The 15,197-nt window shown below is 35.8% G+C and overlaps 1 protein-coding gene across 5 annotated transcripts in view; it reads left to right on the forward strand.

Moving 5' to 3' along the window:
- The window catches only part of LOC110027910, a 107,065-nt gene that overhangs the window by 26,477 nt on the left and 65,391 nt on the right, over window positions 1–15,197 (forward strand). For all 5 annotated transcript variants that reach the window (XM_020729540.1, XM_020729537.1, XM_020729538.1 and 2 more), the window contains exon 2: window positions 13,178–15,159. In XM_020729540.1, the coding sequence (XP_020585199.1) occupies window positions 13,188–15,159 (1,972 nt within the window). In that variant the 5' untranslated portion in view covers window positions 13,178–13,187. The remainder of the gene's footprint in view (window positions 1–13,177; window positions 15,160–15,197) is intronic.

Consider the following 15,197-nt stretch of genomic DNA (forward strand, 5'->3'; position numbering starts at 1 on the left):
TGGGAGGATACCGGCTCTCACTTCAGAGCTCCCACGTTCCCTTCACCTGAGGGCTAACATCTACACTTCAACACCCAAATGATAGGATCGAATTGGGGATTTTAGTTTGTCACTCTAAAATCTTCAATTCTACGTCCGATAATATTATTTCTCTATTTATTTGCACCAAACTTCCAAGGGCTTTGACCTCCCTGAATCTTGGATGTAATCTTCACTTTGTTGTAAAACTCAACATATTTTAACAAATCAATTGACCAGATTGAAATTAAATTAAGTTCGAAGTGAAAAGATCATTATAATTTCTTAAACATTTTTATGGCTTCACTAATTCAAATCACCATTTCACAAATCTCGAGACAAGACGAAAAACAGAGAAAACTATTCAGATCTTATGGGGAAAACACAACGAAACTCGGAATTCATATATAAAATCAAAGTCATACAAACTACAACAAGTAAATAATTTATCTCTAATTTCTCCCCAAGAACACTCCTCGAAGTTCCTCTGAATCTCTTCATTTATTTACAGCACACAGAATTTCTCTTCGAAGCAACAAGGAGGATGAAATCTCTCACTTTCTTTCCACTCTTACAATCTCTTGAAGAATTTCTCACAATATTGAAACCTTTCTAACCTCTTGGAACTCTCTCTAGCACTTCCTTTTCTCTCTAGATTCCTTTCCCCCTCCTAATTTTCTGCCAAAATAGTCTATTAAAGTTGTGGATAAGCTTTCCCAAGAGTTTCCTAAGCATCCTTTCAAAATTTAGCCTTATCCAAAGCTTGAATAGGCATAACGACCGAGCTCGCCGTCGGCGGCCTCGAGAGCGCCGTCGGCGGACTTCTGAAGAATTTTGTTCTGTAGCCTCGGGAAAAACTCGCTGTCGGCGGGGTCGAAGGCGTCGTCGACGGCCGTTTAAATCTCCACATTTTGGTCTTTTTCGTTCCAAATTCGCTCCTTTTTGAATCTTTTTGCTCCATTGACCCTAATATTTGCTTTTTTTTGCTTCAATGACCTTAATTCATCATTCCTACAACAAAACATAAAAGATATCTTTCTTTAAAGTGCAATATCATTAAAAACAGTATAAAATAGGTATGAAAATCTCAACATCTTTTCCTTTGATCATAAGGAGACAACTTCTATTTTGGACTTGGGCTCTTCATTGGGGTGAGAGCTTCTTACACTTGCTGATGGCACCTGACTAGCGCCCTTAGGTCTCCAAACTTTCCCTTGAAGTACTGACGACCGAAGACGGGGTGTCTCGTTGACGCCATCAATACGACGAAAGGAAGTGGCTCCCATAGTGCGCAGATCAGTTGCAACAGTAGACAATCTCTTACCATCCATTAAGGGCGATGATCTTGATCTTGATCGTAGTTTACGTGATTTTTGTTTTGTGGCATTGAATCTAGTAGTAGTGACATCGGTAATTATTCGATCTCCCAGTCGAAGTTTGGCAGAAATACGTGGTGGTGACACTTCTTTGGCCCTTTTGGTGGGTTTACGAGGTTGTCGAATAGATTCACATTCATCCAATATCCGTCTCTTCATTTGAGGGGATACAACACAACCCATCATTCTTAAGATCTCCTCAACAATTAAGTTTCAGGCACCGAGCAATTATCTTTTCGTGTCATTCTTTCGAAAACATAGAAAATCTGGGCGAGTGTCTCGAATTTTTTTCTCTTTTCTCCTTGATGACGAGGTGGTATACTATGTAAATAGCGAATTAGATCATACAATCTGACAATAATTTTACGAGTACTTTCTTTTCCATTGGTGGCAGACAAAGGATGAAACCTGCACCCGGTGTGGTGAATTGACTCAGCCTCCGGTAAAGAATTTGCCTGTGCTGAAGCTAGCTTGGCTGCTTGTGCTTTCTGAGTCCTCAATTCCCTCCTCCCGCGGTTCCTTCTTTAGGAACGCGTCAGTGGCGTAGACATAGAAGAAGAGCCAATTTCGAATGCAGAGTACAAAGGGGCAAAAACATTCATCGAATCGTCTTCATACATAATTTTCTTTCCTTTAGTTGACAAAAAGGTTGGCGCAGTGACGGTGAACCCAGTAGGTGAAGCTGTAACGATCCTGGCGGCAGTAGGAACCTTGCTAGCAATAGCGAGAGGGTCACTATCTTCTCCTTTTTTAGGGAAGGGAAATCATGGTCACTGTTTAAGTCGAACCTGGAGGATGGTTCTTGAATATCTGAAGTAGCCATTTTCGTTATCACATGAGGTGCTTTTCCAAGTAGTACTTCAAATTCCTCAAGTTCAGATCCAAACTGAATCGTGGAAGCAATGTGACGGACATTCTTATTAGTGGGTACGTTGAACAGGAAAGTCAAGCTTGGTGACGCCATTACTTCTGTCAATTATAGATTTTCGAGTGTTAATATTGTTCAAGACCTCGCAAGCTCAACATAGAAGCTGAAATTAACACAATTGCCTAGTGAACTGGGTACTACTCTTTAAAATTTATCCGTGTGAATTGTCATAAATTTTGTGATTTGTTTTGCTTTGGTTTAGATTTCAACATTGTCGAGGAAAGTTGAAAGGTAACTTGATGTGACTTGAAAGAAGGACAAACAAATTTCAGAAGAGAAGTGAAATGATTATGAGTCATAGGAGCTAGCCCAAAATAGGAAATGATTCATTCCACATTGGACCCACTCCGACCTCGACACACCACACTTATTAGGGGTCCATCCCACTAAACCTTAGGGATTTCTGAACCTCTTCTGCTTAAGGATGGTTAAGCAGACGTCTCTGGAATCCAAGAGGAATTGACTATACTGGCTTAAGGAAGAAATGAGCACAGTAAGTCAACAAAAGAATGGTAGTCTGGTCGATGAGGGACATAGACACACCATCGATGTATGAAAACAAAACCAGTTGTTCAAAGATGGAGAGAGGAACTCATCCCCAGCGGAGTCGCCAGGATTTGTCGGGCGGGTTATCTTTATCTTAACTTTATAATTTAAAAAGTGATGATTTTGTGATTTTGAAAATAATTTAAATATGAATATAATCTTTTTTATTTTTAAAAGTACCATTTTGATTTAAAATTAGGTGAGACCAAACGAGTTTTAGATTTTGAATAGTTTGGGTGACTAAACACAATACCACAAGTAATACACTTATTCCGGTAATACACTTATTCCGAAGAATTATTCCGAAGAATAAACATATCACCTGTAGTAGGCTCAATCACCTAAGCTAAAAAATTTGTGACATACGTTTGGTATGCGAAATATTTTATATGAGGCCAACAAGTTCTCATATCTAATACGAGAATTAGATAGAGTTTATTTTACCTGGGTTTCAAATTTCCTATAAAGGCAAACCCCTATAGTTAATTACATCTTAAATGACTGGGGTCATTTAAGAAAACTCTCGATTAAGATTATTACTTTTGCCTTCAAGATTTCAAACTTTAGGGTTTCCAAGGTAGGACATGAGAAAATCAAACGGGAGTGGCTCAAATAGGAACAATTATTTAAGGAATCCAAAGGGAAGAAAAGTATGAGAAATCACAAATCTGGGGAAAACCCCGGTGATCTCCCAAACTATCCTATCGTTCGGCTTTACATCTTTGAAATGAGGTTATTTAATGTTTAATCCTGCAATTTATTTAGAATTTAGGACTTATATTTGTACAATATCTGATCGTGCAAATAGTCTAAAAAGATAGGGGGATTTACACCTTACGTACAGTAATCTCGAAATCCTAAGTGTTAGGACTTATAATTGCACAACAGGGTTGCGCAAAAGCCTAAAAAGTGATATGTGAGGGTTTACGTTGCACTAAACAAACTATCTCGAAGTCTTATGAGTTATTTAAATTAAGGAAAGTGTTTATGTGATGTGTTTTGATGTTGTAGATCCTTCTTGATGTTGCTCTTGATGTTGCTCCTCGTCCTGCCCACGCTGTTCGCTCCAAGCTTTTCGTAGTAACACCTCCAAGTTTAATGTTAATCCTATACAACCACTAGGTTTTCCTAAACTAAGACATAGTATGTATCAAAGTAACTAAACATGCAATATAAAAAAATGAACAATATAGTGCACAGTAGAACGAAAAGACGGTATAACGTGCTGAAAGAATAGTATAACGTGATAGAAAGAGCAATATAACATGCTAGGAAATAAATAAAAAAAATGCTGCAAGGTTAATCACACCTGTAAATTTGAGAAGTTTGCTGCTCCTTTAAGCTAGATATTATTCACTGTATAAAGAAAAGTTGTTTGGAAACTTCGAGAAAATCGACGAATAAATCCGTGACGAAAGATTCGGAAAATTTAATAAATAATAATAAAAACTCTCGGGAAAATCCCGAAGAAAAGACCACGAGTGTTTTGTCTAAAATTCCAAAAAAACATACGAAAAAATCCAAAAAGAGGGGACCACAAGCACTCGAGACGGGGCTAGGCTCAAATATATATTTGTACTCGCGGGTCATCGAAAACTACTTGGTCACCTAGATGTGTAAAACTCGACACTCCACTAGAAGGATGTCCTATTGAACCTAACTTAGGAGGGTATTCCTTAATCCATGATCGGTAATCAACAAGTGGACAACCCAATTTGTGACACATCTTTAAAATTTAAGTTTTAACATGCATATGTATTTCAAGCATACAAAAAGAAAATTGTTTTAATTTTGATTTTTATAATGAAAATATTTTTATAAATATTGTATTTATTTTTATCAATTTATTTTATTAATTTTGAAAAAGAAATGGTTGTCCACAAATCGATAACGTCACCGAGCCTAGGACTACCAACATCCTAAGAAGGTATGGGTCCCCCTCTAGTCTTATGTCGGTGAATGATACTTTCATCCTACAGTTCATCAGGTCCCAACATTGAGTCCTGGTGTTGTAGGATGAGATATCATTCTACTCTACCGCCGGCGTGCCTTTGTCATCATCACCCTACGCTCCAAAACAAAACCGACCTACTTACGATCTTGCTTGATGATTTCACATATAGCAAAATGCTATACATGAGCACTTGTGTATCAGACATAAACACAGAAAATCGAACTAAGAAGCAAGGAGATAAAAAAAACAAAAATGAGGATGAGAAAGAGGAGAAATGATCCACCCAAAATATCGAAAGAAAAAAAAGGGTAGAGCAATTCTCAAAGTTATATCAAAAAGTCCTAAAAAATAAAGCCCATGGTCCTTGAATCAATCGTATAAAGATATCATTTTCTCACATTTCATAAGCGGATCAATCCATGAAGGGTATATTTTCCAAATGACAATTTTATGAATTTCCAAACCTTTTTATGAATTCAATTTATATCGAATTCATAATTTCTCAAAATAACATTTCAAGAAATCTTCATATGTCATAAAACAAGGGAGGCTAAACCATAAGGAACAACTCTCTGTTTTTTTTTTAACTCCAAAAGCTATGCCAATATCACTCCCCTTCAACTTCATCTTTAGTCAAAAGCTCCTTCCCTTTTCTTTTATATCTCACAATTATGAAATTGTACATGTAAATATTCATAATTAAAGCAATAGAAAGAGACAATCACTAGTCCAATTTATTCCACTAAGAGGTCATAAGTTAAAGCTCACGGGTAAGATAATAAAGGAGAGGAGAGCCCACGGGTAAGATAACAAGATCCACAGCCAAACTCCCAATTAGCTCACGGCTAAGGCAGCAAAAATCGTGGCCAAGCTCCAAATTCAGCTCACGGGTAGGAGCTAAAAGAGAGAAGAATTATAAAGGCAGTAAACATAATGCTCACGGCTAAGGCAACAAATCAAAACCACCAAGCCATCTTCTCGGCAAAGACAACAGGCCAAAGCCACCACAAAATAGATCTATGAATAGGGGCAGCAAGAGGAGGACCATAAATGTCATGAACATCAAATACGGCTCACATTAAACATTCCCACATAGTAGTGCATATGGAAATTTATGAATTTTGGGATGACAAACTTGATTACCCACAAAAATTTCAAAAGGAAGCGTTATTTGGATATCTTCCACACAAATTGAACCCAATTAAAAGGGGCAACCCAATCAATTACTTAGGCACAATGAACTTAACAAATGGAATAGAATAAAGAGCTGCACAAGCACATCCAAGCCCCAAGCAGTAAGGATAAGGTATCAGTCCAACAGAGGTGTAGTCAGATCCAACAAAACAGCGAGGTCAAAATCCAGAATAAATACATTTGATTCTAGCAAAGAGGACAAGACCAAAACCCAGAACAGGTACACATGGTCTCGGGCAAAGGGGCCACAGAAACAAAGCCAAGCCCCAATAAACCAAGCTCCATCAGGGAATAGTCACCCAAAATCGAGCCCAGGAAAAGGGCAAACCGAGCTCGACACAAGGGGCAAATCAAGTCCAGCAAATAAATTTAAAGAAAGACCCCCCAAAGCAATCCTTCCTGAAAGTTTCACGCAAATAGCCCCCATGGCTTCTAACTCCCAGCTCTTTAACCGCAAGAGTTTCGGCCAACAGAGAGGAAAAAAAACTCCCCTCGAACAACAAATCAGAAAGAAGTAGCTTTCCCTTACAGAAAAAAAAAAATTCAAGCCCTCTTTTCTCAAAAAACCTCCCTTTCTCTCTAAAAAATTTCAACAACCCAACACAGTAGACTAGGAAATCGTTTTATAGGTAGAGAGGAGAGGAGAAAAAGCCACCAACCAGCCTCACTAGCAACGAATCACACAATGGGGTAGTAAATGCTACAGTAAAGAGGGAGACAGTAAAGCCTCGAGAAGGAGAAGTGTCGGCCAGTTCGCTTCCCGCAATTGGAGAGCCGAAAAGCGAAGGGGAAGTTCGAGGAGGCAAGCCGTGTATGTGAAACGGCAGAGGAAGACTCGAGGAGATGAGCCGATAGCAAGAACAACAAGGAGAGCTGCGTGGATCCATCGTGGATCTAGGGCACACGAAGGAGAGGGAGACGAGCAGCGGGATCGAGCCGAACGCAAGATCGAATGAGGGTTTAAGCGTGCGGGTAGAGGTGTAAATAGGGTTTAAGATTTAAATTAAATTATAATTAGTGATATAATTATGAAAATACCAAATTTTTGAAAAATAAAATTTGATCTGCCCCTTTTATTCGTGCGTCCTAGCATATCGAAAATAGATGTCCCTTTTAGGTAATTTTGACATTTCAGACGCGCTGACGTGGTTCGTTTCGCTGTCGGAGGTCATTTTGATGAATTCATTAATTTGCGTGCAAATTTTATCGTGTCGGAAATATGACAATATGTGTCATTTCCCACTAAAATTGGTGTCCCGGACGCGCTGGCGCAGTCCATTTCGTCATCAGGGTCCATCCAGAGAAGTTCGCATTTACACTCATCTTTTAAGCTTAATTGAAGTTTGACCTCGTGCAATTTTGTGAATTTTGTGCATTTGGTGTGTGTATGTGGCGATAAAGTCGTGAGGAGGTTTTCCTAGGGCTTGAGGTCCTATTAGGAATTTATCGTTGAGTATTCACAAAATAGCTCTTAACCTTTCGTACATAAGACGATGGTTTTGAGACCATAAATGCTAGACATCACAGGAAAATAAGAAGTGTTTTTGAAATTTCTAAAATGGTGGGTACCAATTTCTAGTTTTCTAAGATGGTCAACAGAAACTCCTAGAGCTAGATCCTAAGGCCCTAAGAAAAAAGAAATGACCTAAAAAATGAGGTCAACAGTAGTGGAGGACCTTCAAAATTTGTACCTTATGTTTTGAATTAGAAAGAACAATTAGAAGAATTTTAAAACAAAAAAGACTTCTCCAAGAGGAAATGGTTAATATTCAATAGAACAACTTAGATAATCAAATACCTGAAAATGAACATTATAACACACATAGACTATCAAGAGATTACACTAATCTTACGGCAGATGAAATTCACTTAAGCATATAAACTACCGTAGAAGCTAACACAGTTGAGTTGAAATCTGCTATTATCTAAATGGTGCAGAACAATCAGTTTGGGGGAACTCTATCTGAGTATCCAAATTTATATTTAGCAAGTTTTCTAAAACTGTGCGTTACATTTCATTATAACGACATTTCAAAAAACATTGTTAGACTTCATCTTTTTCCTTTTTCTTTAATGCATAAAACTAAAATGTGGTTGCATTTATTAGAATCTGGATCTATAGGATTGGGGTGATTTAGCTCAGAAATTTCTAGCTAAGTATTTTTCACATTAAAAAACTAATGAACTTAGAAATGATATTACTTTATTTTTCTAGCATAAAGGTGAATCAATATACTAATCATGAGAAAGATTTAATGAATTTCTTAGAAAATGTCCACATCATGCTCTATATGATTGATTAATCATTCAAAGGTTTTATAATTGGTTAGTAGAATCCTTTAGATCTATCATTAATGCTTATGCTGGTGGTTCATTCTTGTCGAAGCCATTTGATGAAACTTATTCTTTAATTGAAGAGACGACTACAAATAATTTTCAATGACTTTCTAAAAGGTTAAATCCTAGAAAGGTAGCTAGTGTTCATAATACAGATGTGTTGTCAATTCTTACTTCTCAGGCTGCAACAATATCTAGGAAGCTAAATCAATTTGGAATGAATCAACCTTAAATACCTTCAACAATTGAGGAAAATTCATTAGGATAGATGGTTGATTCTAACACTTCATCGTTAGAGACTTTAAATGCCATTAACAACAAACCTAAAAACTCTTATTTCAACTTTCGTAATCTAGGTTGGAAGAACCATCTTAATTTTAACTTGAATAATAATTCCAGAGGTGGAAACCAACAATGGGGAAATAATCTAAGTAAATCCTGTAGGAAACCAACAATGGGGAAATAATTTCAGGGTGGTACAACTATATTTCTTCTTATCCACCAGTGTTTAACAACAATCCATAATTTAAGGAGAAGAAGTTGTGTATAGAGGAGACTGTGTTGCAAATAAGAAATCAATTGAAAAGTTTAGGTGCAACGATAAGAAATATAGGAAATAAATTGAGACAAATTGCTAACTTACTCAACAATAGGCCCTAAGGAATTCTTCCTAACAACACTGAGATAAACCCTAAAATGAAAAATAAAGAACAAGTTAAAACTGTCTAACTAAGAAGTGAAATAAAGATGGAGGTTGTGGTTCAAACAGAAATTGAGTTTGAGAGAGTAGGAAAATTGAAAAATCTAAAGAAAATATTTCTAAGGAAAAATCAATCTCTTCAACTAGAATTAACTTAGAAAAACCACAACACCATTTTCTTAAAGACTTAAACAGCAGAAGTTAAATCAACAATTTTCAAAGTTTATGGAACTATTTAAGAAGTTAACTATTAAGATTCCTTTAGCTGAAGTTCTGGAGCAAATGACCAGTTATGTAAAGTTTATGAAAAACATTTTTAATAAGAAGAGAAAATTTGAATATTATGAAACTGTTGTACTTAGTGAAAAATGTAGTGCTATAATTCAGAAAAAGTTTCCTAAGAAACTTAAAGATCCTAGAACTTTACTATTCCTTGCGCGTAGGAGAAAATTTTTTTTTGAAAAGTTTTATGCAATTTAGGAGCAAACATTAACCTTATGCTGTTATCTATTTTAAGAAGGTTAGGTTTAGGAGAGATTTCTCCAACTATTGTAACACTTCAGCTAGCTGATCGATCTATCACTTTTCCTAAGGGAGGCATAGAAGATGTTTTAGTTAAAGTAGATAAATTCATCATCCCCGTTGATTTCATCATGTTAGATATGAAGGAAAATAAAGAAATTTTAATTATGTTAGGGAGACATTTCCTTGCTACTGGACGAACTATGATAGATGTGCAAAAAGATGAGTTAACTATTAGAGTCAATAATTAGGAAGTTATATTTAATGCCTTAAAATCTATGAAATATCCTGCCAAAGGAAAAGAAGGTGAGTGTTTCAAATGAATTTAATTGATTATTTAAGTAGTAACCATTTCAAAGAAAGTTGTGAAGCTAAATCAGAAAAATAAAAATTAGATAATGGAAATGATATGAATTTCCAAGATTATTTGGAGATAGTGCCTACCGAAGATTCAAAATTTGTTCAAGAGGTTTGAAATTCTAGATATAACAGAAAATAGTAAACTGCTCATTCTTTCTATTGAGAAACCTCCTGAACTTGAGACGAAGATGTTTCCTACACATTTAAAGTGCTTATTTAGGAAACTCATCTACATTACAAGTCATTATATCCTAAAATTGGACCCACACTTGAAGAAAAATTAATGAAAAGTCTGAGGAATTATAAAAAAACTTTCAAATAGACTTTAGCAGATATTAAAAAAATCAGTCATTCAATTTATATGCATAGAATCCCGATGGAAGATAATCATAAACCAAAGATGGATCTTTAAAAGAGATTAAATTTAATCATGAAGAAAGTTGTTAAGAATGAGATATTAAAGTGGTTAGACGTAGGTATTATCAATTCTATTTCTGATAGTGTTTGGGTTTGTCTTATACAATGTGTTCCTAAGAAAAGGGGAGTGCAAGTAGTTGTAAATGAACAAAATGAATTAATTCCGACCAGACAGTACCAGACAGGTTACCGAGTGATGAATTTGTTTTGATTATAGAAAATTAAATTTAGCTACTAGGAAAGATCACTTTTCTTTATCCTTTATCGACTAGATGTTGGATAAATTAGCTGGACATCGATACTTTTATTTTTTAGTTGGATATTCTAGATATCACCAAATACTCATAGCTCCCAAGGATCAAGAAAAGACTATAGTCACGAGTTTTTATGAAACTTTTGCTTTTAGACGAGTGCCCTTTGGGTTATGTAACACACATGCTACTTTTTAAAGGTGCATGATGTCTATTTTCTGTGATTTAATTAAGAAAGTGATATAAGTTTTAATGGATAATTTTTTCAGTGTTTGGAACTTCATTTGATTTATGTTTAGACCATTTGACAAAGGTGCTAAAACACTGCGAAGAAACTAATCTTATTTTTATTTGGAAAAAAAATTGTCAATTAATGATTGCAGGAGGAATTGTTCTGGGACATAAACTATCTGAAATGGAATAGGCCCAGTAAAGATTCAAGCAATTACTAAACTACCTCCTACTACAACGAGAGGAGTTAGAAGTTTTTTGGGTCTTGTTGGATTTGATAGGCAATATATTAAAAATTTTTCAAAAATCGCCAAGCCAAACATGCGCTATTTATTTTTAATCAAGATTGCCTAAATGCTTTCAATATCTTAAAAGAAAAATTAATCACCGTTTCTATTATAGTATCACCTTACTGGGGGAGGCTATTTGAGTTGATGTGTGATGCAAGTGATTATGCTATTGGAGCAGTGTTAGGAAAAAAATATGATAAAATTTTTAAAATTATATACTATGACAGTAAAATTCTTAATGAAAATCAAATTAATTACACTACGACTGAGAAAGAATTATTGACAATAGTATATGTTTTTGATAAATTTAGGTTCTCTCTCTTTGGAATTAAATGTATTGTTCACATCGATTATTCTGCTATTAGATTTCTTATGCTAAAGAAGGCTGCTAAACCAAAATTAGTTAGATGGGTCATTCTGATGCATGAATTCGATTTTGAAGTAGTGAATATGAGATGATCGGATAATCAAATTGCTGATCATTATCTTGACTAGAACAAGAAAATTCTTGTAATTTTGAAGATGAAATTAATGATATTTTTTCTGATAAGCAACTGTACGCTATTACTGATTGACCTGTTTCGTGATATGTAAACATAGTGAATTTTATTGTTAGTGATATTATATCATATGGATTAACATACCATCAACGGAAAATTCATTCATGATATGTGATCTTAATTTTGGGATAACCTATATTTGTATTAAAAAATGTAAAGATCAATTTATCCGAAAATGTGTACTTTTAGAAAAAAACCCGTGAAATTATTCAAAAATATCATGACTCTGAGTTTGGAGACATTTTTGTGTTGATAGGATTTCATTTAAGATTTTACAATCTGGATTTTTTTGGGGACAATTTGGGCGGGAACATGTGCCCCCCCCCCCCCCCCCCTCAAATTTTTGCGAAACCTTTCATCACCTAAGTTTTCCTTTCACGAATTAGTGCTGGTATCAGCTGCATTTTTCCCGCCTCGACTCCTCACCTCACCCCATGAAAAAAAAAAAAAAAAATATAGCTTGAAAAACTTTTACAGTAAACTTTACATTGGAGTTGTAGTCTCACCCCATGAAAAAAAAAAAAAATATAGCTTGAAAAACTTTTACAGTAAACTTTACATTGGAGTTGTAGTCGCCCCAAAATGACCTTAGAGGGTTTCTCTAATGAATAAATACACGTCTCTGTTCCCCAATGGCAGAATTGGGCTCTAATGAATAAATTTCTCTAATGAATAAATACACGTCTCTGTTCCCCAATGGCAGATTTGGGTGGGGCCCGAGGGAACATGTGCCTCCCTCAAATTTTTGTGAAACCCTGCTGTCGCTCGTATTTTTCTTTTGTGAGATTGTGTTGGTCTCTTTTTTTCGTATCTATGCATGTGTTTGGAAGGTTATAATGGCTCCTCTTTCGTATCATACATATGTGATGCCCCTGTGGTTATGTGATCAGACCAACAAATGAATGGTGACGATTAAGCAGAGCACTGTGAAAAATGTTAGCTTTTTCACAGTGCTTGATTATTCATTTTTTAACCACAGATGCCCCTGTGGTTAAGTTAGCTTTTTCAGTCTTCTGTGAAAAATGTGAAGGTCTCTTACTCTGATGATGGATTTTTTTCATGTCTTCATCTTGATAAAAAATGTTATTTCTGATTTTAGCTTGATTGCTTCGTTTAAGGAATTTTTTATTTCTGTTACTGGTCCAATTTATTGTTTTATTTCCAATTGTTTTCTTCATTATGTTTTTCTGATGTTGAACAACTATTTTTTTTTCTTAAATTACTTTTTAGCACAAGTATTTATTGAATGATTTGAAACAATGCTATATATCATCATAATCAGCACTAGTTTTGTGAATGCTGTTCTGCAACAGAAGACTGCTGAGTAGTTTTTTTTTTGGGTTAAAATATGGCACCGTGTTTGCAGTCTAGGTTAATTATTCACTCTTAAGAGTTTTGTATGAGCATGGTTGAGAACCCTTCAGTTTTGGTTTTTTCTGCCGGTTAATTATTCCACAAGGACTATGATATTATATTCCTATATAATTTTGCAGGAATACATCAATGGATTATGATGAAAATGATTTTCAAAGCCAGAACTTTGAGTTAGTTGGAGAAGACAAATTTTCTGTGAACTTGCGGTCATTTCTTCTTCCAAGGTTTGATCTTGATGAACATCTTAGTTTTCATGGCTTAATTGAAGAGCAGGATTTTGGCATTCAAGGTCAAGAAAATAATTGGATTGATTTTCCACCTGGGAGTAGTGCCTTAGAGTTCAGTTCAAGTGCCGCTGAATCTTGCTCGATTGCTAGACATAACAATGTCTGGTCGGAGGCAACATCATCTGAATCTGTTGATTTGTTATTGAAATCGGTGGGAGAGGATGAAATGATTAATGATAAAGCTGTCATCATGGACACGAGTGCTAATGATGAATCTCATGGTGTTGATGATCAGGAGGTTCTCTACGGCGGGAGGGGTGATTCCCATGAATCATCCATGATGGATATCCTACATGCTGCTCCAGAATTTGCACACGATAAATATCAGAAAAAATTACCAGGTACAGATGAAGGCCAGTTGGAGTTGTTATCTAATAATGCTCATGGCTCATTTCAACCAGCTGAAGGGGAAGAATCAAGAATTGCCATTTACGTTGAACCTTCAAACAGAAACCATAATCCTGATGAAAAGATTGATGTTGGTCAGTATAAATTAGTTGACATTGTAACTTCTTTGTATAATGGTATTGCAAAATCAAAAGCGGATGACAGTGATTTGTGTGCAGTTCTATATGAAAAAGATGTTTGTGAGGTGCTTTTGAAAACAGAAGTTCCATCTAGTGATGAGTCTGATTCATCTGTGGTGGATGCCCGGAGTCTAGCATCTAATCAAGATAAACTTGATATAGAAGCTGAAAAGTTGAACACTGGGTTGTTTGGCGTTGGGCAAGATCAGAGTAATATCCGCGATAGTTCCGCTTTCTTATGTGATCATGTACATAAAGAAAAATCTTTGGTAAAACATTGTGATGACAAAACAAACCGTCAGTTGGCATCCAAATCAGATGCTTTGGAGCTGCTGGATACAAATTGCATTGATTCTGTATTTTCTGGGAATTCTGGATTGGTGATGACTGTTCCATGCGAAACAAAGTCTTTGAGTGGTAATAGAGGGGCTAGTGAAAAATCTTATGCCAAAGAAGAGTGTATGAGCCCATTAGCAGTGGAACAAGTAGAAAGAATTGGGAATAATTCTGTTATCTTGCAGACAGTGCCTCAATTAAAAGAAGGATCTAGAAGTATTGGTGACAGCTTGACATCTGATTCTGTGAAAGATGATGTCCATGGTATAAGAATTCAGTTAATGAAGAACTCTGCCATGTCTTGTGATGATAGAGGAGGAAAACTTAAGACACACATAGATGCCATTGATAATAATCAAGATCTACAAGGTGAGCTGGTAGAAAACAAAAATGTTGATATTGCAATTGCTACTCAGCTGCTAATAGAATCACCTGCTTCTATTCATGCTAATTATCAAACTCGAACTGAAATTAAAGAATGTGAAAGGATGAGCACTAATTCATTGAGTTTCACCTGTGAGAAGCCTGGATTGGTTGTTGAGGTTAACCATGATAATGATATGGATGTTGACAGACAGGAGGTGAAATTACATGAAATTAAAGATGCAACCCCTGATGAATCTTCTTTACCTGTTGCTGTGATTGGCGAGTCTTGTCAACCAATCACTGTGACTGACACGGACTCTAGGATGTCACCTTCTACTTGCTGCAAATCAAGTCTCTATAAGGCAACCGTATCGGTTACTGATTTGAAGGAGGTTCATATTGAACAAGTTCATGTTTCAGTTGGCAAGGAGACCACAATCACATACATCATTCCTAGTAAAATTAGTTCAGACCCTGTCTCAATAGTTATGGAGAAGGCTCGAGACTTGCCTCCTGCAATTCAGGATACTGCTGAAGGTTTGCTCCTGAAAGGCTCTGAAAACAAATTGTTAGAAGAAAAAATAGGCAAACTTCTAACCTAAAACTATTTCTATTAGTTTTAA

Source organism: Phalaenopsis equestris, unplaced genomic scaffold (genome assembly GCF_001263595.1).
Source record: "Phalaenopsis equestris unplaced genomic scaffold, ASM126359v1 Scaffold000468, whole genome shotgun sequence".
NCBI classification, from domain to species: Eukaryota; Viridiplantae; Streptophyta; class Magnoliopsida; order Asparagales; family Orchidaceae; genus Phalaenopsis; species Phalaenopsis equestris.